The sequence below is a fragment of the Bubalus kerabau genome, chromosome 1 (assembly GCF_029407905.1).
Source record: "Bubalus kerabau isolate K-KA32 ecotype Philippines breed swamp buffalo chromosome 1, PCC_UOA_SB_1v2, whole genome shotgun sequence".
Taxonomy (NCBI): domain Eukaryota; kingdom Metazoa; phylum Chordata; class Mammalia; order Artiodactyla; family Bovidae; genus Bubalus; species Bubalus kerabau.
Window position 1 is genome coordinate 186,365,426 of NC_073624.1, and position 24,032 is coordinate 186,389,457.

The following is a 24,032-nucleotide window of genomic DNA, read 5'->3' on the forward strand; positions in this document are numbered from 1 at the left end:
TCGTCCAGAGCAGTTTTTTCACCAGATGCTTGAGAGACCCAGGGCCTGAGGCATGCGCGATGATCAAGGGGTCCTAGAGTGTCCGTGTCCTAAGTTTGATCACAGTAATAACGAATGAAAACCTGTAGATGTCTATTTGCTGTTTGCTGACCTGTCTACAAAAATGTGACCTTTTAATGGTCTTTTAAAATGGGTTTCCCCACTGGCTCAGTGGTAAAGAATTCACTTGCAACCCAGGATTTGGCTGGAGACACAGTTTGATGCCTGGGTCGGGAAGATCCTCTGGAGGAGAAAATGGCGAGCCACTCTGGTATTCTTGCCTGGAGAATCCCATAGACATAGAAACCTGCCGGGCTACAGTCAATGGGATCACAGAGTCAGACACCGCTGAGCGACTGAGCATACAAAATGACCTTATTGGAAAGCCACGCATGGGTTAAATTTTTTTGTACAATCCAAGAATCCTTGAGTGTGCCTACAGATCACTGAGATGCTATGGGTTTTAGTAAATTTAATTCTCCCCAGCCTGGAATTTATTTCACCCCAAGAACCACCAGGCTTGAGACTTACCCAGTGGCTCTGTCTTCCCAAGGCAGGAGGCCTGGGTTCCATCCCTGGTCAGGGAATTAGATCCCACATGCCAGAACTAAGTGTTCTCATGCCGCAACTAAGACTCAGTGGAGCTAAATAAATAAATTAAATTTAAAAAAAAATTTTTTTTTAAAAGAACCACCTGACTTGGCCCCTTAAAATCCTCCCAACCTTTACCCACCCCCAAGACCTTCCCAGGTCACCGTAAGAAAAATCTTAACTCCACTGCTTGAATCTTCATATCTGATCCCTGGTTTCATTTTTCCCCTTAGTTCTCTCAGATCTATTTTAGGCTTCCTTTTCTACTCACTGATTTTCCTAATCTCTGTCTTCTCAGCTAGAAGATGCCTAAGAGCAGGAACCTTGGTCTGTGTTGTTCACTGCGAGGTCTCTAGTGCCTAGAAGGGGCTCCTGGCACAGAGTGGGTGCTGCATAAATATTCTTTTGAGTTAATTTGTTAATTAAATTTCTACAAAATATAGCACTATGTCATCTGCATTAAAAATTGCATTACATTTGAGATCATTGTCTTCTTCCTTCGCAAGAATCCCAGTGAATTTGCATGACTGTTTTCATGAAATCACAGCCTATTCTAAATTAAAGTTAGGGACTTCCCTGGTAGTCTAATGGTTAAGACTCCTCACTTCCAAAGCAGGAGGTGCCAGTTTGATTCCTGGATGGGGAACTAAGACCCCAGATGCTGCATGGCACAACCAAAAAATAAATTAATTAAAAATAATAAATTTATTCATTTCATGCTTAGTCGCTCCGTCATGTCTGACTCTTTGCAACCCTTTGGACTGTAGTCTTCCTAGCTCCTCTGTCAATGGGATTTTTCAGGCAAGAATACTGGAATGGGTTGCCATTTCCTACTCCAGGGGATCTTCATGACCCAGGGATTGAACCCATGTCTCCTGTGTCACCTGCATTGCAGGTGGCTGCTTTACCCACTGAGCCATCCAGGAAGCCCCAAAGTTACTCATAGCTTGATTTAATCTGATATATATATCAAATATAACTCATATAATTTATAATTAAAAATATATAATCTGACTATGGGTAACTTTAACTTAATATAAATATATATTAGCATATTTATATTTAGAATATAAAATACACAAATGTTATATGTAAATATTTAAATACATTTATATATAATTATCGGAGAAGGCAATGACACCCCACTCCAGTACTCCTGCCTGGAAAATCCCATGGGTGGCAGAGCCTGGTAGGCTGCAATCCATGGGGTCGTGAGGAGTTGGACACGATTGAGCGACTTCACTTTCACTTTTCACTTTCACGAATTGGAGAAGGAAATGGCAACCCACTCCCGTGTTCTTGCCTGGAGAATCCCAGGGACGGGGGAGCCTGGTGGGCTGCCATCTATGGGGTCGCAGAGAGTTGGACACAACTGAAGCGACTTAGCAGTAGCAGTATATATAATTATATAAATATGCTGTGTATTAAAATATAATATATATATACATATACAGAAAGCATTGCATTTTATGGTTTGATAAGATGTGGGCTGTTGTCTTCAAACTATGAGGAACATGAAAGGGCTGACCAAGCCATTCAGGAAGCAAGAATAATTATTCCTGTTTTACAGATGAGGAAGACTGAGGCCTGTTGGAAGTACAAAGCACAGCCCTTGCACCCTCTGCCCCCGAGAGCTCCATGCAGGTGCCACAAGATGGAGAGGACTTTGTGGGCCAACCCTGGTACCACGGCCCCCTGTCCCGCCAGGTACCACTGCCTCTCACAGGACCACATACCATCTGATGGGGAATCTCACTCATCTTTGACTTACTGGGGACTCCTGGGTCCCAGATAAGGGCCTTAAGGTCAAGATCTATCAGAAAGAGTGGCTTGAGGGCTGAGGATTGTTTTGCAACTTGGTCTATGTGGGATGTCACTTCTTATCTTTAAATTATTACTTCCTTTGGGATGGTGTTGAAGAAGGTGACAGGAGTTGAAGAGGGTACTAATGACTCCTCAAACCTCCCTTTGGCCCTACTTGTCTCTCTGTCTCTCTCTGGATTCCAGGCCACCTGTGGCCGCCAGGGTCCCATTTCCCTCTCAATTCAAAGCACCTCATGCTCATCTCCAGCTTAGGAGTCACCTTCAGGAGTCCCAGGACCTGAGACATCTAATCAAATCATGAGAGGCAGTGTAGCTTAATGGTGAAAATCCCACACTTTAGCCACAAGCAGCCTGAGTTCAAATCCTATCCCTACAATTTATATTGGATGTAAACTAGAGCAAGGTAGTTGATGTCTCTGGGCCTCTGTTTCCCCATCTGTAAAATGGGCATAATAGTACCTACCTCTTATCCTTGGTAAAGGATGAAGTGAGTTCATACATTTTACACTTAAAACAGTGCCTGGCATATAATAAGGGCCATACAAGTGTCCTTTGCGCATATTGGCCAGTCCCCAGCCTCCATCAGCAGCTCTGCTTTGCCCCTCTATGATGTTGTGGCCCTCAGGCCCTGTTTTCAGCCACCATAGCTGGCATGATAGTGCTCTATTTTTATAAAGGTGAATTTCAAGGCCATGGTCTGTTTGGAAGAACCTAGCAAATGGCTTTTCTGAAAGCCACATTTGCATAAAAAACTCAGCATATGTTACCAGGTTGGAACATGCATTAGTCAGCGTCAGCTAGTGGCTGTAACAAACATTCCCACGCTGTCAACGACTCCATCAACATTTAAAGACTAGTTCATGTCACAGTCTAAGAGGATGCAGAGCTTCAAAAGGAGTCAGACCCAAGCCCTTTCAGTCTTCTGCCTCCACTGCCCCGCCAGGGCTCTGTGGGCGTCAACTGACAGATTCAGGAAGAAACCTGTAGGATTATGCTAGACTTATTTCATGGGGCAGGTCTGACCATTCCCCACAGCACTCCTCCCACATCCCATTGGTCAGATCTTGTCACATGACAGTTAACCGCAAAGGAGCCTGGGAACTGTAGTGCGGAAGTATGTCCACTAGACAAGAAATTGTTTGGCTCAAAACTACCCAGTCTGTGGGGTGGCTTTTCTTGGGTCGGGGGGAGGGGTCGAGAGTCTCCATTAATTACTGATACGTGCTCATGTGTAAACCCTTGCCCCCTGATCCTCCATCCCCAGAAGGCCGAGGACCTTCTCCAGCAAGATGGTGACTTCTTAGTTCGTGCGTCCAAGTCCCGTGGGGGCCACCCTGTGATCTCCTGCCGCTGGCGAGGCTCAGCCCTGCACTTCGAGGTGCTTCGTGTGGCCCTGAGGCCTCGGCCAGGCCGGCCCACAGCCCTCTTTCAGCTAGAGGATGAGCGTTTCCCCAGCCTGCCTGCCCTGGTTCGCAGCTATGTGATTGGCCAGCGTCCACTGTCCCAAGCCACAGGGGCTGTGGCCTCCAGGCCAGTGCCACGGCAAGGACTAATTCGACGCAGCTTTAGTGAGGACACCCTTCCAGACGGCCCGGCTAGCACAGAGCCTCTCAGGTATTCACAGGCTCTCTACATCCTGAAGACACCCAAGACCTCCCAGGGTTCTCCACCACTGTTCCTGTGTGTTCCAATAGTGGATGGCTCTGTCCACTATTGACATTTGTAGCCAGATTATTCTTGGTTGTGGGGGGGGGCCATTCTGTGCATTGCAGGCTGTTGAACAGCATCCCTGGTCTCTTATCTACTAGATGCCAGTAGAATGCTCTGCACCCCTCCTCTTAGTTATGACAACCAAAACATATCTCTTGACATTGCCAAGTGTTCCCTGGGGTTAGCAAGCACCCTGGGGGATCCCCTGGTTCTGAGTGATGGGATGTAAGGTTTTCTGGGCATTGGTGGAGGCTATATGCTATCTAACTATCTGCTAGGAGTAGGACAACATATCTCCCTCCCTCTGTCCCCCAGGGATAGGAAGCGGAGTGATAGTCAGCCCGCAGGTTTGGAGCATATGTGGCGGCCACCAGAAGACCCTCCTGGACCAGGTAAAGGGTCTTCCAGGATAGGACATAGCTCCGAAATTCCTCTGCCATGCACTATCCAAGTGACACTGGGCAGGTGACAACCTGCTGGGAAAAAAGGATGGTGATGCTCTCGATGTTGTCACAGTGACTAAAACACACACAAGAACTCTGTAGGTGCTTAAAAGTATGGGTTTACAATGATTCCAAGAAACCCTCCATGCTCTAACCATAGCTAAGCTCTCTAATAATTCCATCCCTCATCCCCTGTTCTCTGGCCACACAGACATCCTTTCAGTTGCTGCTTGTTGTTGTTCAGTCTGCTGGAACCTTGTACATTTGTTCCTGCCTCAGGGCCTTTGCACTTGCTGGCCTCATCGTCGGAAAGCTCATTCCCTAACCTTTACCTGACTGTTTCTCATCTAACAGGAGTTCCTCAAAGCAGCTAACCCTGGCCATCCTACATAAAGGAGGAGTTCCCCTTGTGCCCTGACTGGCCTGTTGTCTCCCATTCAACATGAGCCCTCACTGTGTGTGTCAGACACAATACTAAGTGCTGAGACACATCAATGAACAAGAATAACAAAGATCCCTTCTCGAGTGGAGCCAACATCCTATTAGAGAATGAAGGACCATGAACAACAGAAATGAGTCATATTTGTTGTTCATTTGCCAAGTCGTGTCCACTCTGTGATCCCATGGATACAGCACACCAGGCTTTCCTGTCCTTCACTATCTCCCAGTTTGCTCAAATTCTTGTCCATTGATTCAGTGATGCTCTTTAACCATCTCATCCTCTGTCACTCCCTTCTCCTTTTGCTTTCAATCTTTACCACCACCAAGGTCTTTTCCAATGAGTTGGCTCTTCCCATTAAGTGGCCAAAGCATTGGAGCTTCAGCTTTAGCATCTGTCCTTCCAATGATTATTCAGGGTTGGTTTCATTTAGGATTAACTGGTTTGATCTTCATGCTGTCCAAGGGACTCTCAAGAGTCTTCTCCAACACCACAATTTGAGAGCATCAATTTTTTGGCACTCAGCCTTCTTTATGATCCAACTCTCATGTCCATACATGACTACTGGGAAAATCATAGCTTTGACAATACAGACCTTTGTCAGCAAAGTGATGTCTCTGCTTTTTAATATGCTGTCTAAATTTGTCATAGCTTTTCTTCCAAGGAGCAAGCTTCTTTTAATTTCATAGCTGCAGTCACCATCCACAGTGATTTTGGAGTCCAAGAAAATAAAATCTGTCACTCCTTCCACTTTTTCCCCTGCTGTTTGCCATGAAGTGATGGAACCAAATGCCATGATATTTGTTTTTGGAATGTTGAGTTTTAAGCCAGCTTTTTCATCCTCCTCTTTCACCCTCATCAAGAGGCTCTTTAGTTCCTCTTCACTTTCTGCCATTAGAATGGCATCATCTGCATATCTGAGGTTGTTGATATTTTGCCCAGCAATCTTGATTCCAGCATGTAATTCATCCAGCCCAGCATTTCACATGATGTACTATGTATATAAGTTAAATAAACAGGGTGACAATATACACTCCTTTCCCAATTTTGAACCACTTTCAGTAAGATTCTAACTGTTGCTTCTTGTCCAGCATACAGGTTTTTCAGGAGACAGGTAAAGTGGTCTGGTATTCCTGTTTTTTTAAGAGCTTTCCACAATTTGTTGTGTTCCACACAGTCAAAGGCTTTAGCATAGTCAATAAAGCAGAAGTAGATGTTTTTCTGGAATTCCCTAGCTTTCTCTATGACCCAACGAATGTTGGCAATTTAATCTCTGGTTCCTCTGCCTTTTCTAAACTCAGATTTTCTATCTAGAAGTTCTTGGTTCATGCACTGCTGAAGCCTAGCTTGAAGGATTTTGAGCATAACCTTACTACCATGTGAAATGAGTGCAACTGTATTGTAGTTTGAGCATTCTTAAAGAAGGAAATAACAACCCACTCTAGTATTCTTGCCTGGAGAATCCCATGGACGGAGGAGCCTGGCAGGCTACAGTCCGTGGGGTCACAAAGAGTCGGACATGACTGAGCGACTTCACTTTTGAACATTCTTTGGCATTGCCCTTCTTTGGGACTGGAATGAAAACTAACCTTTTCCAGTCCTGTGGCCACTGCTGAGTTTTCCAAATTTGCTAATATATTGAGTACAGCACCTTAACAGCATCATCTTTTAGGATTTGAAATAGCTCAGTTGGAATTCGATCACCTCCACCAGCTTTGTTTGTAGTAATGCTTCCTAAGGCCCACTTGACTTCACACTCCAGGATGTCATGCTCTAGGTGAGTGACCACACCATCATGGTTACCCATGTCATTAAGACCTTTTTTTTGTACAGTTCTTCTGTGTATTCTTGCCACCTCTTCTTAATAGCTTCTGCTTCGCTTAGGTCCTTACTGTTTCTGTCCTTTATTGTGCCCATTCTTGCCTGAAATGTTCCCTTGATATCTCAGTTTTCTTGAAGAGATCTCTAGGCTTTCCCATCCTATTGTTTTCCTCTGTTTCTTTGCATTGTTCATTGAAGAAGGCCTTCTAATCTCTCCTTGCTATTCTTGGGAACTCTGCATTCAGTTGGGTATACCTTTCCGTTTCTCCCTTGCTTTTCACTTCTCTTCTTTCCTCACTGTTTGTAAAGCCTCCTCAGACAACCCTTTTGCCTTCTTGCATTTCTTCTTCTTTGGGATGGTTATGGTTACTGCCTCCTGTACAATGTTACAAACCTCTGTCCATAGCTCTTCAGGTATTCATGTCTATCAGATTTAATCCCTTGAATCTATTTGTCACTTCCACTGTATAATCATAAAGGATTTGATCTAGGTCATACCTGAATCGGAGAAGGCAATGGCAACCCACTCCAGAACTCTTGCCTGGAAAATCCCATGGATGGAGGAGCCTGGTAGGCTGCAGTCCATGGGGTCGTGAGGAGTTGGACACGACTGAGCGACTTCACTTTCACTTTTCACTTTCATGCATTGGAGAAAGAAATGGCAACCCAGTCCAGTGTTCTTACCTGGAGAATCCCAGGGACGGTGGAGCCTGGTGGGCTGCTGTCTATGGGGTCACACAGAGTTGGACACGACTGAAGCAACTTAGCAGCAACAGCAGCAGCAGCAGCATACCTGAATGGCCTGATGTTTTCCCCCTACTTTCTCCAATTTAAGATTGAATTCTGCAATAAGGAGCTGATGATTTGAGCCACAGTGAGGTCTAGGTCTTGTTTTTCTTGACTGTATAGAGTTTCTTCATCTTCTGCTGCAAAGAATATAATCAATCTGATTTCCATATTGACCATTTGGTGATGTCTATGTGTAGCGTCGTCTCTTGTGTAGTTGGAAAAAGGTTTGCTGTGACTAGCATATTCTCTTGACAAATCTCTGTTGGCCTTTTCCCTGCTTCATTTTGTACTCCAAGGCCAGACTTTCTTGTTATTCCAGGTATCTCTTGACTTCCTACTTTTGCAACTCCCTATGATGAAAAAACATCTTTTTTGGTGTTAGTTCTAAAGGTCTTGTAGGTCTTCATAGAAGGGTTCAACTTCATCTTCTCTGGCATTAGAGGTTGGGGCATAGATTTGAATTACTGTGATGTTGAATAGTTTGCCTTGGAAACGAACCAAGATCATTCTGTCATTTTTGTGATTGCACCCAAGTACTGTGTTTCAGAGTGTTTTGTTGACTGTGAGGGCTACTCCATTTCTTCTAAGGGGTTCTTGCCCACAGTAGTAGATATAATGGTCATATGAATTAAATTTGCCCATTCCCGTCCATTTTAGTTCACTGATCCCTAAAATGTCGATGTTTACTCTTGCCATCTCCTGCTTGACCACATCCAATTTACCTTGACTCATGGTATGCTGCAGTTCATAGGGTCACAAAGAGCTGGACAACCTTAGTGACTGAACAGCAACAACAAATGGCTCTAACTTTCCAGGTTCTTATACAATATTGTTCTTTACAGCATTGACATTCACTTTCACCACCAGGCACATCCACAACTAAGCACCATTTCCCCTTTGGCCCAGCTGTTTCATTCTTTCTGGAGCTATTAATGATTGCCCTCCACTCTTCCCCAGTAGCATATTGGATACCTTCTGACCTGAGGGGCTTATCTTCCGGTGTCGTATCTTTTTGCCTTTTCATACTGTTCATGGGGTTCTAACGGCAAGAATACTGGAGTGGTTTGCCATTCCCTCCTCCAGTGGACCACTTTTTGTGATAACTCTTCACTGTGACCCATCTATCTTGGGTGGCCCTGCACAGCATGGCTCATAGCTTCACTGAGTTATGCAAGCCCCTTTGCCACTACAAGGCTGTGATCCATGAAGGGGAATCAATTATGCTTTGGGTTAAAAATTAAAAGTAGGACAGAGCAAGGAGTATTACAGTTTTTAGCAGTAGTTAGGAAATTTTCTCATGGGGAAATATTTGAAGGAGATGAGGGAGGGAACGATGTGGATAATGGGGTGAGAGTGGCCCAGACAGAGAGAACAGTCAGAGCAAAGTAACTAGAACCAGAACAAGAGTCTGAACTGTTCATTGAACCAAAAAGAAATGAGTGTAGCAGAAACAGTGGGAGTGAGAGGGAAGTCGGAGAGAGATCAGGCTCAGATTGTGAGAGCTTTGAGGGCTAACAAGAGGACTTTGGTCCTTATTCAGAGTGAGATGGGAACATTAGGGAGGTTTTAAACCCCCATAACAGGGTTGACATAAATGTTTAGTAGATATAGTCTCCCAAAAGTCTGTGTGCAGTTTTAAGTTAATAACCTCAGAAGTAAATATACCACAAACTTAACAGAAGACATAATTCAAAAGTTTGATAAATTCAGTTTCTTTGAGGCATATGTAACTTTGTGAATTTTGAGTGACATATTTTTTTTCATTTTAATTTTGTGTGGTCAGTGCTTACCATCTTCAATCAGAGGAGCAAAAAGACTACAGACTTAAAATGTAGTATTCAGAATTGGCAGAACTACATCCATGTCAGAGAAAGTTCATTTTCAGACCATTGGTAGGTATCTAGCATCGATGTTGGTGAAGCTGTTCAGCTTCAAAGCTGCAACAAGGTAATTTAGGATACCTGGTTATTGGCTGAATGAATGCAGGAACCAGGAGGTTGGTAGCTCAGGAAGCCATCACCCTAGCCAGCTATCTTCTCTGTGTACCTCTTTCTCCCCCTCTTGTATGACCCCCAGGATCCTCCACTGTACCTGCATCTGGCCTGCCTCGGACAGGTAGTGACCCCGTGATACTAAAGACCCCAGTTCCCTTGGGGTCCGTTGCTGACAGTCTCAGGGCCTCTGATGGGCAGCTTCATGCCAAGGCCCCAACCAAGCCACCTCGAACACCCTCATTGCTACTGCCTGATGCCTCTGGACGCCCCCCAACGTACTGTGAGCTGGTGCCCCGAGTGCTCAGGGTCCAAGGACCGCCCCCTGGCCACAGCTGCCCAGAGTCAGAGGTGCCCTGGTGGGAAGCCGAGGAGGAGAAAGAGGAGGACAGATGTTTTGCAAGACCACAGGCTGAGGTCTCTTTCTGTCTCCCTGACACCCCCTTCTGCCTGCTGGGCTCCCAGAATCGGCCTCTGGAACCCGAAGTCCTGCATACTCTCCGTGGCCTGTTCCTGGAACACCATCCTGGGAGCACAGCTCTCCACCTGCTATTAGTAGACTGCCAGGTGGGTCCCCTACCAGGTTTCCCTCCCCAGGTAAGGCCTGAAGCCAGGGCATGACCCAACCCCACCTCACACCCATAGACTCACTCTGCTCCTTTAACGTCCCTACTCTTACCCCCGCCCCCCATCACCAGGCCACAGGTGTCCTGGGAGTTACCAAGGCTCAGCGGGGCGCCATGGGGGTCGCCTCCGGTCTGGAGCTGCTCACACTTCCCCACGGGCATCGTTTGAGGTTGGAATTGCTGGAGAGGTGAGCCAGCCACCTGAAATCCCCAGGGTCTTCAAACCTCCTCCCATTTCCGGTTCCCCAGGGAGGAGGGGAATGGGCAATGCCGCTGACTGTCCCTCCTCACCCCCACATCGCAAACCTCCCCACTGCCCCCAGACCCTTGCCCTCCGCCTCTACAGGCTCGAGACGCTGGCGTTGGCTGGGGCGCTGGCAGTGCTGGGCTGCGCAGGGCCGCTGGAAGAACGCGCGGCCACCCTGAGGGGCCTGGTGGAGCTGGCCGTGGCGCTGCGGCCAGGGGCGGTGGGGGACCTGCCCGGACTGGCCGCGGTGATGGGCGCCTTGCTCATGCCCCAGGTGCGTGGGAAGCAAGGGAGGAGGCCGGAGTGCAAGAGATGGGGAAGAGTGGAAGGAAGGAAGGCTCACGTCTCTTCCTCCAGGTGTCGCGTTTGGAACGCACGTGGCGCCACCTGCGAAGGAGCCACACGGAGGCTGCGCTGGCCTTTGAGCAGGAGCTGAAGCCGCTGATGAGATCGCTGAATGAGGGCGCCGGTGAGTGGCAGCTTTCGAGGAGTGACAACCCTAACCAGAATCTGGATTCAGCCCTAAGCCCCGCCCGCCCGTGTCTTAGTCCCCGCCCCTGGGTCTCTCCTAGGCCACGCCCCCTGCCTAGGCCCGGCCCCTGACTCACATCCAGCAATGCGCTAGGCTCTGGCCTCCGGGTCTCGCGCCGAACCCTTGTTTCTGTCTCGGGCTCCACCTTGGCCGTACGAGCCGCCAGCTCGTTCGGTCCTAGGCCCCGCCCCTTAATCGAGGCCCCGCCCCCCGCGCCCTTGCCCCCGCCCTCTACGCGAGATTCAGCCCTGGACCCAACCCCTGGGCGGGCCTGTTCTAGGCTCCGCCCCAGCTTTAGGCCACACCCTTGTCCTCCTCCGGTCTGGGCTCGAGCCTCAGTGTCTGACCCAAACCCCACCCGCAGCCCTGCCCTAGGATGCCCTGGCCCCAGTATATGTTGCGTCCTCTTCACCCTAGGACCCGCACCCCGTCCCTAGCCCAGCCCAGATCCTTCCCCCAACAGGACCCAGCGATCCCGGCGAGGTGGCGCTGCCGCATGTGGCACCCGCGGCGCGCCTGCTGGAGGGTGAGGAACTCCCGGGGCCCTTGGACGAGAGCTGCGAGCGGCTGCTGCGCACCCTGCACCGGGCGCGTCAGACGGCCCGGGACGCGCCCAGATTCCGCGAGGCTGTGGCGCGGCGCCTGCGAGGTGAGCGCCTCCCCTTCGAGGGGTTGCCAGATGATCCCCACTTTCGAAACAACCTGCATGCTCCAGCGCGGTAACCCCCAAATCCACCGGGCCAGAGACTAGACTCATGTCACACCTCCCAGAGTCCCACCCAAACTGGGCGGGCCCCGGTCCCAGGGGTGTTCTCACCTCCACACACGCTACCGCCACCTGCAGCGTTGATGGGCACAGCACCCTCTGCCCCTCGGAGCCAAGCCCACAGGGCCCCATCCCCACTCTCTCACCTGGGAAGGCCCTACCCCCAGAGGGTCTCAATTCCCCACAGGAATGCGAAGCGCCCTCCAAAATGACTCAGACCATCACTCTAGCAGAATAGCGCCCCCACTGTACTCAGAACCACACTTCTGTCCTGGGGCAGCCCTGCCTCCGAATCCCGCACCTGGGTGGTTCCTTAAGACCCTTCTTCTTCCAACATGGCCCAACCTCCTCCTCCAAAGTTTGTTAGGCAGGGTGGCCCCAAATTCCACCCTCAAGGCAGCTCCATGTCCAGGTTCAAGCCCTAAAGTAGGGGGTGCTCTGATGTGGCCCCTGAAACGGACTGGCCCCCATGCACCCTGGCAGAGCCCGCATTGACCAAGCCCTTCAGCCACCGCCCCCCTCCCCACTCCTGCAGACCTCTCCCCAGCTAACCCTGCCCGGTTGTTCAGATAACCGGGGGCAGAGTCCCTCCTGGGTCAAAGTCCAGAGGGAACCAGGCAGGTGTGGGAGGAGCAAGGCAGGTGCCTGGGCCCTACCCCCAGCTCACCTGGCCTCGCCCCCAGGATTCCGGCCCAACCCGGAGCTGACAGAGGCCCTGACCACTGGCTTCTTGAGGAGGTTGCTCTGGGGGAGCCGAGGGGCTGGGGCGCCATGGGCCACACGACTCGAAAAGTTCCAACGCGTCCTCAGCATCCTCTCACAGCGCCTGGAGCCCGACCCTTGAAAGCACAAGCCCCCTTCTCACGCTGGGATACCCAAGCATCTGGGGACTCCTGATGGAGACCAAGGAAGCTGCCCAAGTTTCTTCACCCAGCCAGATACAGTGGGGACCTGCACCCTGCCGCACAGAAGGAGCAGACTGGTTTGCAAGAACCCACCTTGCACCCTAAAAAGGCATGTGGATCCTGGGAGTGGACAGCTCCTGCCTTACACTAGAAGACCCAGATGTATGGAGGCTCTGCACACCCCACCCCACCCCTCAAGTGGTGAATGTATGTCTCTTAATGTTAAAGAGAACTTGAAGATCTGTCTGTAAGAGGCCAGAGTTCAAGTGTTTTAAAAGCTGTGTGACTTTTATCAGATCACTTGACCTCTCTGTGCCCAGTTTCAATATAAAAGTGAGACTGTACTTTCTAAGGGTTATCATGGGAATGAAAACTCAACGTTTGAATGAGCTCCTGGGTGGAGAAGGCCTGGCACACAGTAGGTGCTCAGCAGGGAACACCAAAGGGGTGACATCCAGCACTCTCCTCCCTACCGGAGTCACAGACACTCGACTCCCAGCAAGGGGCAGTTTGTCCAAGGTGTACCCAGGTTCATTGCCACTTCCTCATTCCCTGCGTAGCCCTTAAGGAGGGTGATGTTTGAATATCCAGCCCCAGTATCCAAACCTCCTAATAAGCCACAGACTCCAAGAGTTTTTCATCATTTTTTATATAAAACAAAATGACCCTAGCCGAGCGGCAGGAAGAAAAAAGATTCGAAACATGAGTATGTACATCAATGGTAGAAGGCACAGCGGGTCCATCTGGGGAGAGGAGTGAGGGGGTGGGGGGCAGCAGGTTACACAGGTCTCAGCCAAAGCCACGGGGGCAGAAATAAAGTGCGTAGGTCCTGGGGCCCCCCGTGGCCCAGAAGCAGCAGCCAACAGCCCCCCTCTTCCCGCTTCCAGCAGGGTTCAGTTGAGCATGACGCGGAGGTAAGAGGTGGGCACGTAGCCCTCACCCCCCTGTTTCCGCCTGACCCGGGTCCACCCGTCGCCTTTGTCTTCTTCCATGAGACTGAGGTCCTCGCCCTCAGCCATGGAGATGGTGCCCTCGCTGGACCCTGTCACAGAACGGCAGTGGGCTCAGGTCTTCTGGAGGCGGATCTCAACAGAGCCCAGCCCCAAATGCCACCCTCCCCTGCCCCTACCCCCCACCAAAGTCACCAATGTACCACCCAGGCTGTCCATACCTTCAAAGTGGTAGATGGCCACACAGTGACCAATGGGGGAGGCGGGCTCCTCCTCAAATTCCTCATCAAACTCCGTGTAGATGGGGGCATCCTGACCCTCCTCAGATGGGGGCTCTTCAGAGCTGATTGGAGAAGGCAAAGCAGTGAGAATAGGCACCCCTTACCAGGGTCCCGGGTCTGGGGACAGACCCACCCTGGCCTCCCTGCTCACCTCTCCTTGTTCTCTTGCGATCCATTGTTGCTGTTGCTGCTGCTGTCCGGCGGCGCGCTGGCTGGGGGGTCTGGAGGCCGGGTGTGCCGGCCCAGGGTGTCTCCCCGGTTGCTTAGGACTCGGCTCTCAGCTTCTGCCAGCCAAGCCTGAAAGGAGGGGACCGCACACTCAGCTCCAGGGCCAGGCTCTGGGGTCAGCCCACTCTGGGCCTGGAGGTTTCCTGAGATCACCCATGTACACCAGAGGCAGTGATGAGAAACAGCTGGAGCCCCCACCACCTACACCTCCCTGTCCCTCATTCTCCCCCTCCCCACCAGGCAGTGACTCAGCCAGGCCTGCCGGCCCCGCCTCTCCCCAGGGTCTGCCCTGACCTCATACTTCTGTACTTCCAGTTTCAGCCGTTCGATGTTGTTCAGGGTTTCCGTGATCCGGGGTTCCAAGCTGGCTGGGTCTCCCATCTGGGGTGTCTTTTCATACACATCCTTCATTTTCTTCAGGGCCTCCCTAGGGTGAGACAGATGGAGGAGAAAGAAATCCATGTGATTTAACAAACAAAAAAAGATGGGCTTTGCTTCAGGGAGCTCAGCCAGTGCTTCATAGCCTGGATTCAAATCCCAGAGCGGGCATTTCCTAGTTGTTCCAAAACTGTGTCTCAGTAGGCTTGTCTGTGAAAGGAGAATAATGGTATCTATATGTGTTGTGAAGATGAGAGCAGTGCCTTTACTGGAGTATAACTATGCTGGAGTATAGTTGCTGTACAATGTTGCGTTAGCAAAGTGAATCAGCTCACACGTACACATATATCCCCTCTTTTTTTGGATTTCTTTCCCATTTAGTCCACCACAGTGCATTGAGTAGAGGTCCCTGTGCTATACAGTAGGTTCTCATTAGTTATCTATTTTATACGTAGTAGTGTATATAGGGGGCTTCCCAGGTGGAGCTAGTGGTAAAGAACCACCCATGTAAGAGATGCAGGACATGCAGGTTTGATCCCTGGGTCAGAAGATCCCCTGCAGAAGGAAATGGCAACCCACTCCAGTATTCTTGCCTGGAAAATTCCATGGACAGAGGAGCCTGGAGGGCTACAGTTCATGGGGGTCGCAAAGAGTCTGACATAACTGAGCAACTAACACTTTCAGATTTTCATACTGAGTGCACACAGCATACCAGAAACCCATTCTAGGCATGAGAAATACAGCACTAAACAGAACTATGTGGATCCTACCTCTCAGTTAGGATACACATTGTCTCCTATGTGTATCACAGTCTCTCAGGAAAACAAGAATTCTAATGATCCATGTAAGGAGTTAGAAGCTTTATAAATGCTAGGTGGTATTATTATTATTATCATTAGTCTCCTGTCCCTGCTTCCTCCATGTCTATATATACAGATGGTAATTGTTACACGCATGGACCTCTGGACGATGACAAACCTGGGTTCAACTTCTTCCCAGTCCTAATACCTGATGCACATTACAGATGAGGAAACTGGAAAGAGCTAGAATAAAGACCAGTCCATTTGGACTCCAGAGCATGCACCAGTAACCCCAACATCATAAAAATCTCAGGAATGGGGATTTCTCTGGTGGTCTAGTGGTTAAGAGTCTGCACTTCCCCTGCAGGGGGCACAGGTTCCATCCCTGGTAGGGAACGAAGACCCAGGATGCCGCTTAAGGTGCAGCCAAAAATTAAAAAAAAAAAAACGAAACGAAACACTCAGGAACAATAATCAAATGGAACTTTACACCAATAAAAGCCATTTTGTACAAGGAGTTCTGTGCAAAACAGCAAAATATCATTTGGCTGCCTATCTGCAAGTGGCAAACGTCATTCTTATTATGTAAGAGGACTGGGAAGAGAATCTTGCTGCTTGGAAAGTGTGAGTAAAGATTTTCTTTTTTTTTTTTTTAATCTGGCAGGTTTTTTTATTGTTAATATTTTAAGTGTTTTGAGTTATTAAATGAAAAAACCATATGCTTTTTTTTTCTTTTAGCCAATTAATGGAGTGAATAAGACTCATAGATGTTTTTGATATTGAACCATCTTTGCATTGCTGGGCTAACCCCACTGATCATGATTTTGTTTGTTTGTTTTTTATTATTATTCTTTATTGTGGTATATACATAATATACAATTTCCCATTTGTGCTATTTTTAAGTGTACATATCCATGGCATTAAATTCATTCATGGAGTTGGGCAATCACCATCACCACATGATATAATACTGTTTTTAATACATTGCTGGACTTGGACTGGCTAGGATTTTGCAATCTAAGATTAAGTTAATTAAATAAATCCATAATTTTATTTTCTTGAATTCTTGCTAACTCAGTTTTGGAACTGAGATTCCACCAGCCTCCTAAATGAACTGGCAGCTTTCACTCTTTTTTTTCCCAGTCTTTTTGGCAGCATGTGGGATCTTCATTCTCTGACCAAGGATTGAACCTATGCTCCCTGCATTGGCAGCACAGAGTCTTAACCACCGGACCTCCAGGGAAGTCCCTTTCACTTTTTTTCTGTTTCCTAGAATGACTTGTATAAGGTGGGAAGAAACCATTTCTTCTACTTGCTGCTGCTGCTGCTAAGTCAGTTCAGTAGTGTCCGACTCTGTGCGACCCCATGGATGGCAGCCCACCAGGCTCCCCCATCCCTGGGATTCTCCAGGCAAGAACACTGGAGTGGGTTGCCATTTCCTTCTCTAAGGCATGAAAGTGAAAAGTGAAAGTGAAGTCGCTCAGTCCTGTCGGACTTTTAGCAACCCCATGGACTGCAGCCCACCAGGCTCCTCCGTCCATGGGATTTTCCAGGCAAGAGGACTGGAGTGGGGTGCCATGGCCTTCTCCACTTCTACTTGCAGTTCACCTTATAAACCCACTGGGGCCTGGGGTTTGTTAGGAGACCTTTGGGTACCATTTCAGTGTGAATCATTTATCCTTTCACCTTGTTCCTTACCTGCTCAGCCCCTCACCTTACCTCTGGTCCATCTCCTTCTGGAGTTCACGGTTCCGTTCTTCCAGCTGCTGCTGCAGTCGCTTTCTCTGCTGCTCCGGGGGCAAGTGGCTGAAATCCTCAGTCACCACTGTCTGCGAGGTGGAAGAGGATTGAGCTCCGGAACACAGAGTTTGAGCTCTCAGGTCTAAGATAGGCCTAAGACACACCAAGTCCACCTTCCTCCCTGCCCAAGGTTCTTGGGGGGGCAAGGCCATGCACAGAGCGAAGCAGGTCCAGGTGGGGCCTTGGAAGGAGGGGGCCCAGCCTGCGGCAGGAAGCGAGCCCAGGGTCCCGCCACCCGGCCGCTGGGCGGGCTGGGGCCGCCCCCTCCTCCTCCCCCAGAGGCCTCACTTACCCCACGGCTGCCTCGAAGGCTGCGGAAGGATGCTAGCCGCGGTTTGACCGACTTACTGATCTCGCTCAGTATGGCCAAGGGGTCGAGGCCGGAGCGGGGGGACGGGGGTCCATTAGGTAATGCCGAGGGTAGGGGGCCCCCCAGGGGGGAGAGAGGTGGGGGACACGGCTACCGGCAGGGGCCAGGGAGGGCATGGGTCAGAAGGGTCGGGAGGATGTAGAGAACAAAGATGGATGGACGGACGGATGGACGGCGGATGGACGCAATAAAGAAAAAAGAAAAAAAAACCAAATGGAGAAAAGAAAAAAAAAAGTAAGAAAACCACAACTCAAGATGCACAATCACACACACAGAAAATGCATGCAAAGAGCAACACAAATATCTGGGAGGTGACGGGAGGGCATTAGATTGTGAGCCAGAAGGCCAGACCCCTCCCCCTCTACCCCCCAACACTTCCCACCTCCCTTGCATCCTATGTCCAGTTTCTAGAATGGAGCCTGGAGGCACAGGGAGGCCCAATTTTCTCTACCCGACCCCCAACCCCAGCTTTCTGGGCTCACAGTCTAGAAGGTGGAAGGAGAGGCATGCAGAAATCAAGGTCTCAGACAAAAATGGGGCCACAGATGTCAAGGGCAAGCTAAGAGAAGAGTCAAAGGCATGAAATACCAAAAGGGCTACAGCCGGGGTTTAAGCTAGGGGATTCAAAGCATATGTCGACAGGGATCGAAAGTATGAAACAGGAGTCAAAGGTATAAATTGGGCAGAGGAGGGGGTTGTCAAAGGTAGAAACCAGGGGTGTCCAGGTACGTGCCTGACATTGAAAGCCAAAAATCCCAAGAAAAACCAGCCTGAGGTTAGGGGGCCCAAAGACTCATCAGAGGGTTGAAGAGACTCAAGGGGAGTCCCTAGGGCTGGTGTCCCAAGCCCTCATCCAGCCCTGAACCCCAAAGCAGGTCTCTTCTCTCAGCCTCCTGAGAAGCAGCAGACAGACGCCACAGGCCCTCCCCTGTCAATCCGCCCCCACCCCACCCCCCCCAGCCTCGGGGGACTCCCAGACCAATGGCCCAGCCGCCTTCCTTCCCTCCAGCCCGGGCTAGCAGCCAAGAGGAAAATTCCTGCCTGGGACTCAGCGTTCCGGCGGCTGGGGCTGACTCAGTGTGGGCCCCTGCTGTCCCCACTCACACCCAGCCCTCCACCCTGAGGGCCCCGGCCCCCACCTTGTTCTTCTTGCCGAATGGCCAGCGCTTAGCCCGGCTGCGGCTCGTGCCTCGGAGCTCTGGCCGTCCATCGGAGGGGGTACCCAGGCTGCTGTCCGAGGGCACACGGTTCATGGGCTGGCTAAAGTCTTCGAATTCCACGTCACCCGGACGGGCAAAGCCTGACTTGTGCAGCTCAATTAGGACCTGGGAATCCTGGGGATGGTGAGGGGCAATCAGGGGCAAGACTGGGGGCCCAGCCTTCGGACTCCTACTTCTGCATACCACCCCCAACCACTGCTTGTCCCCTGTGGTCCACTGCCAGGACCAGGCACCCACATTCTTGGCATTCACAGCATCTGCAGCCACCTTCATGCCCTCCAAACACTTGGCAATGATGGGTACCACCTCCAGCTCAGTCTCTGACAGGAGCCCGTAACCAGCCCCCAGGTGGGTGGCCCGCCGCTCGTCCATGTCCTGCAGCTTCTGTAGAGACAGGGGGCACGGTTCTCAGGGGCATTGGTCGAGGGGCTGGTGGCAGAGTGATTCCCTCCTGAGCATAATGGAGCCCCACACTGACCCCAAGCCCAGTTTAGCAGGGAAAACACAGAATTGAACACAGAGACTTCAAGCTCAGTGTGGTCAGGGGAGAAATTTCAGAGGCCAGGGAGATGTCAGAGAGGAATTTGAGGCCCTCCTTTTGCCTAGGGAGTCAGGAAAGGCTCCTCAAAGGAGGTGAAAATGTAGCCAGGAAGGGACTTCCCCAGTGGTCCAGTGGCTAAGGCACTGCATTCCCAATGCAAGGGGTCCAGGTTCAATCCCTGGTCAGGGAACTAGATCCCACATGCTGCAACTAAGACAAGGTGCAGCCTAATTAATTAATTTTAAAAATATACTAAGAAAAAAACACAGCCAGGAATTTCAAGAAAAAAGCAGACCCAACGCAGATACTCCCAGTCTCAGTGTTGGGATAGAGAGTAGAGTACAGAGCTGAAACAGGAGAAGGGAAATTTGAGATCTTCCAGAGGGTTTGTTAGAATTGGGGCTTGGAAGAATGTAGGAATTACAAAAGGAAAGAACGACATCCCTGGCAGAAAGAACAGCTTGAATAAAATCGGAGAACACTTGACTATTTGGTTCTAACTTCTTTACAATTTAGAGATTAGGGCATTACAGCTGGGGTTTTGACAAGTGTATAGGAGTTGGTTAACTCTGGGGTTCTCTAGGGAAGGTGGGACTGGGGGTTTGTAGCACTCACATCAAATATCTGGGGCATCTGGGAAAAATAGAAGTGAGACTGGTCACGGTTGAAGCGCTGTAGTTGGGCTGCATACTCATTTTTGCTTTCTTCTGCCATATGACTCCGAAGGTGGGCTTGTTGTTTGGCCTGAGGAATATCGAGGTGGGGGGAAGGTCATAGCCCAGTTCTGGCCTTGCCTAACCCTGACCCCCAAGCCTGTCTCAGACCCCACAGGCACCTTCTCCACATCAGCCTTGGTGGCGTTGATATCCTGGTCAAGCCTCTCAGCGGTCTGGGCTGCCTTCTCAGCCTCCCTGCAGTCCCGTTCAAATTTACGTTTACTCTGTGTTGGAGACAGAACCGGAATGAAGGAGCTGCCCGCCATGGTTTCAGGGACTGGGGGGAAGTCACCAGCAACTGGGAGTCAGGGTGGGGACAACAGGCAGGTTGGAAATCCACAGGAGAGGAGGGGTCCAGGCCAGATGAAGTGAATCGACAACCCTCACCCAGCTGCTCGGGGCCAGAGCCTCACTTCTCCACACCCACACACTCACATTCTCCAGCTGCTTGAAGCCACTTTCCAGCTGCTGCTGGGCCCGACGACCTTCTTGGAAGTGCTATGGGAAGAGGGGGCGATAAGGCTCACCCTGATGTCAGGGGACCCTCGGGAAGCCCCAGAGAAGGGATCACCCACCATCTTTCTCTCCTGTTTCATCTCCTGCGAGTACTTGGCCAGCTCCAGACATACACGCACGCTGAGGTTCTCGGCCACCAGCTCCCGCTGGCCAGCAAAATCATTCACCTCCTGCAGAATCTGCACGAAGGACTGTTGCTGGCTGAACCTGGGGTGGGATGGAGGGGGGACAGGGGCTGGGGGTCAGGACCCCCGGGAACCACAAGCCCCCAGACCCACCTCCATATGAGAAAGCATGAGCCCCAAGACATTCACCCCAGAAGCAACGATAAATTCTGGCCCACACCCCCAGCCTTCAAAGGGGACACAGAAACTCAGAATTCTCAGAATTTGGGGAGGTCTTAGAAAGGGGATACGATGCTTACACCATCTTTTTGCATCACTCTCGTGGTGTCAGTAGCAGCATCATATAATCAAATACTATAAATGCTTTTGCAAGAAGCATTAGTATTCACATAAGTGAGATAAAATCCAAGAAGACCCTAATGAACTTAATTAACTTCATGTCAGTTCAGGTCTTGAGATTGCCTCCAAACAAGCGACCAGAAAACCTTTTGCTTTCTAGAGCTTTGGGGGTTTCTGGAACTGGAATAAAGTGAAATGAGCCAGGCATTGTTTTAACACACTATCTTAATCTTCATATGAGCCCCTACAAGGACATCGTCATCCCCAATTCACAGGAGAGGAAAACCAAGGCTCACAACATGAGTCACTTGCCCAGAGTCATTCATTTAATAACTGTGGGAGCCTCTCCCATTTAATAGGCGAGGGAAACGGAGGCTGAGAACTGAAGTCAAGTGGCCAAAGCAGTTCAGCTGGAAAGTAGTGGATTTAGAATTCCAAGCCAGGTAATTCGGTTCCTGCATCCAAGCTCACGCCTCTAGGTGGAACTGGGGTGAGAAGTCAGGGATCTGTTTGCGGGGAGCCCAGCTTGAGAGAGAGAGCCCAGCTTGAAAGAGAGAGGAAGTGGGTCCCATACCCTGGCCCTCCCAAATCTAGCCCTGTATCCATCCGGTGTTCGTTCTTACTTGGATTCAGGGTCATCTTTGGCAGGTCTTTTGGGCATGTATTTTTTCACCAGGCTCCTAAGGAGAGAGGCAGGAAGGCTGAGCCCCCAGTCCTCCAACCGCTCCCCCTAACCCCAGGGCGCGGCCACCTTAGGGTCTCACCGCAGTTGCTTTGCATAAGCCTGCTCCACCTCCGTCCGCTCTTTCACGAACTTCACGTATCTGTCCAACAGGTCCAGACCCCACTGCGTGTGCCGCTCGAGCACCTCAAACTGATCCTAGCAGGGGGATTGGGAGGACCAAGGTCAGGACCCGGGGACCCCACAGCCGCCGACCCAGCGGCAGGGGAGCCTCCTGGCTCCGAGCTCCAAGAAGGAGTGGCTTCCCGGCCCCGCCCCGGAGCGGTGCGGGGGGAGGCAGGAAACCGGCGGGAACCCCCTCCCCTTCCCGGGAAGGGCCAGAGAACTGGGGCGGGGCCCCAGCCGGACTACAGGGTCCCCTCTCCCGGCGTCCAAGAGGGGTGTGGAATGGGGCAAGGCCACTCCCCCTGCCCTGGGTCCCCTAATCCCCCCCAGATTCCGGAAAATCCGGCCGGCCTGGCGTGAGTCAGGGCCAGAGGGGCAGGGTTCCCTGCAGCTTGGGGGGGGGCCCAGAATGGTGGGAGCGCGGGCATCAGGTTCCCCCGGTCGCCACGCTTCCCAGGGTCCCCCCAGGGGCGACTCAGTTTTCCTCACTGACTTCACTTTACCTCCAAAAGAAATCCCAGAGTTGGTGTGGGGGGGACGATCTAGTTAACCCAGGGCACCCAGGAACCCAGGAGTGCCACCGCCCCCAGAAAGAGGAGGGGTCAGAGGTTCCGGCTAGGAAAGGGGGAAAAAATTCTGGGGCTTCCAGGGCATAGGTTCGAGGCGATTAGTGGCGGCCCCTCCCAGTGCCTAAGGAGGGCTGGGGGAGGGGGCTGAGGCCGAGGCTCGCAGCCCCCTCCCCCCTACAGCGTCCCAATCCCTAATTGTAGATTAGAGGCGACGTGAAGGCGGTTTGGACTTCCAGGTCCCACGTGGGGTTGGAAGTGGCCAGAGGGCCCCCTCCCCCGCCCCAGCCGGACAGGCGGACGGCGGGCAGGGACCCAGGGGCCGTAAGATAAGCCGCCGGCCCAGTCAGGGCGCTCAAAATAGGTGACCTCTCCCGGCTGCTCAGGCCTGGTCCCAGGACTTCTTCTGCCCTCCTCACTATGAACCCCGTACCTCAGTTTCCCAGCGCGGCTCCTGAAAGGTCGCCCTCCGCTCCGGGGCGTCCTGAACCGCCCTGGGAAACTCCGCGGAGAGAGGGGATTCCAGGGGTCGGTGGAAGGAAACGCGCAGAGATCCCGCTGGGGTACTGCAGGGGCAAATCGTGGGTCTGGACCCCAGGAAGGGAGGAACTTGGAGTCAAGCGGAACAGACTCACCCACAGTTCGGTGCCCCAATCCATGCTGCTCCTGCCGCGGCCGACGCCTCCACCGCACCCGGTCCCTGCCGCCCGCCGCCGCCGGGAGACTCAGCCCAGGGCTAGGAGCCCGACCCCGCCCCGCTAAAGGCCCCGCCCACTCCAAGCTCTGCCACGCCCCGTACACTCTGCCACGCCCCCGCACTCTTGGAGCCCTGGCACGGCCCCCTGAAAGCAAGAACCCCCTCCAAGGAGGCGGGCCCCAACGGACGCCCCGCCCCTTCCTAAAGGAATGCGCGCCACCCGACGCCACTGGACAGACCCCTTAAAGGACCCCCATCCATTTTCCAAATCCCCTGGGACCCTTTTGTCCACCCCATCCCTGACCCCGCCCTGGACGGTTTTTTCTTTTCCTCTTCCCTTTCAATCATTCATTAAAGGGCCAAGACACTAAAACCCCAACTCAGGAGGTTTTCCCCCCACTCCATCGCAGGGAGAACTGAGGTCACCCCGCTCTTGCGGGCCGGCCTGGCTCCAGACGTCTACGTTCGTCCCACTAATGGTCTGGTCCCTCCGGCCACAGGGCGGATGGGAGGACTTCGATCCTGTCCAGGACGCGCCTCCGCCAAGGCCGGGTCCATTAGTGCCCCTACCGCATCCTGCCTCCCTCCCTAAAGTCTACGCCGGGAAACTGAGGACGGGCTGTCCTTGGGGCGCCAGGCCCAGGCCTTTACTCGGCTCCCGTACAGTTCGAGCTTGCACCTGCCCATTTCCCAGTCTCATCCATTAAAGCCCAATCAGGTTTAATAGTTTGCATAGACTCTAGTATTCTACTCCACGACTCCCCCGCTCCTCGAACCCTTGGGCTTGGAAGTCTGTCACCTCTCTCATAAAGTCAGTTCACACACTGTTAATCCCTTTGAGGCACTGGGATGAAAGGGGCGAGATCCAAGGAGCAACCTCCCCAACTCCCATCCTCTCCTGCCTTTGGTACTTTCTCTTTGGTTACAGAGGTGAC

The 24,032-nt window shown here is 51.5% G+C and overlaps 2 protein-coding genes across 5 annotated transcripts; one reads left to right on the forward strand and one right to left on the reverse strand.

Annotated features, from left to right (window-relative positions):
• Positions 1 to 2,197: 2,197 nt before the first annotated feature.
• SH2D3A (SH2 domain containing 3A) lies at positions 2,198 to 13,067 on the forward strand. 3 transcript variants are annotated; one of them, XM_055546177.1, is made up of 9 exons: positions 2,198 to 2,337; positions 3,719 to 4,068; positions 4,480 to 4,556; positions 9,733 to 10,214; positions 10,346 to 10,461; positions 10,620 to 10,794; positions 10,878 to 10,989; positions 11,516 to 11,701; positions 12,502 to 13,067. In XM_055546177.1, exons 1-9 carry the CDS (start codon positions 2,269 to 2,271, stop codon positions 12,660 to 12,662), a joined length of 1,728 nt encoding a protein of 575 aa, XP_055402152.1. In that variant the 5' UTR covers positions 2,198 to 2,268; the 3' UTR covers positions 12,663 to 13,067. The 3 variants fall into 3 exon arrangements, with proteins under 3 accessions (XP_055402152.1, XP_055402169.1, XP_055402162.1); XM_055546194.1 differs by having other exon boundaries at positions 10,113 to 10,214; positions 10,597 to 10,794; XM_055546187.1 differs by lacking the exon at positions 3,719 to 4,068 and having other exon boundaries at positions 2,285 to 2,337.
• Positions 13,068 to 13,356: 289 nt separating this feature from the next.
• On the reverse strand, positions 13,357 to 23,167 carry TRIP10 (thyroid hormone receptor interactor 10). 2 transcript variants are annotated; one of them, XM_055546159.1, is made up of 15 exons: positions 23,036 to 23,167; positions 21,752 to 21,867; positions 21,611 to 21,667; positions 20,583 to 20,730; positions 20,443 to 20,505; positions 20,127 to 20,231; positions 19,907 to 20,035; positions 18,988 to 19,134; positions 18,670 to 18,864; positions 17,453 to 17,620; positions 17,080 to 17,189; positions 14,477 to 14,609; positions 14,106 to 14,251; positions 13,895 to 14,016; positions 13,357 to 13,765 (listed from the first exon to the last, which is right to left on the reverse strand). In XM_055546159.1, exons 1-15 carry the CDS (start codon positions 23,057 to 23,059, stop codon positions 13,617 to 13,619), a joined length of 1,812 nt encoding a protein of 603 aa, XP_055402134.1. In that variant the 5' UTR covers positions 23,060 to 23,167; the 3' UTR covers positions 13,357 to 13,616. The 2 variants fall into 2 exon arrangements, with proteins under 2 accessions (XP_055402134.1, XP_055402137.1); XM_055546162.1 differs by lacking the exon at positions 17,453 to 17,620.
• Between the last annotated feature and the right edge of the window lie 865 nt (positions 23,168 to 24,032).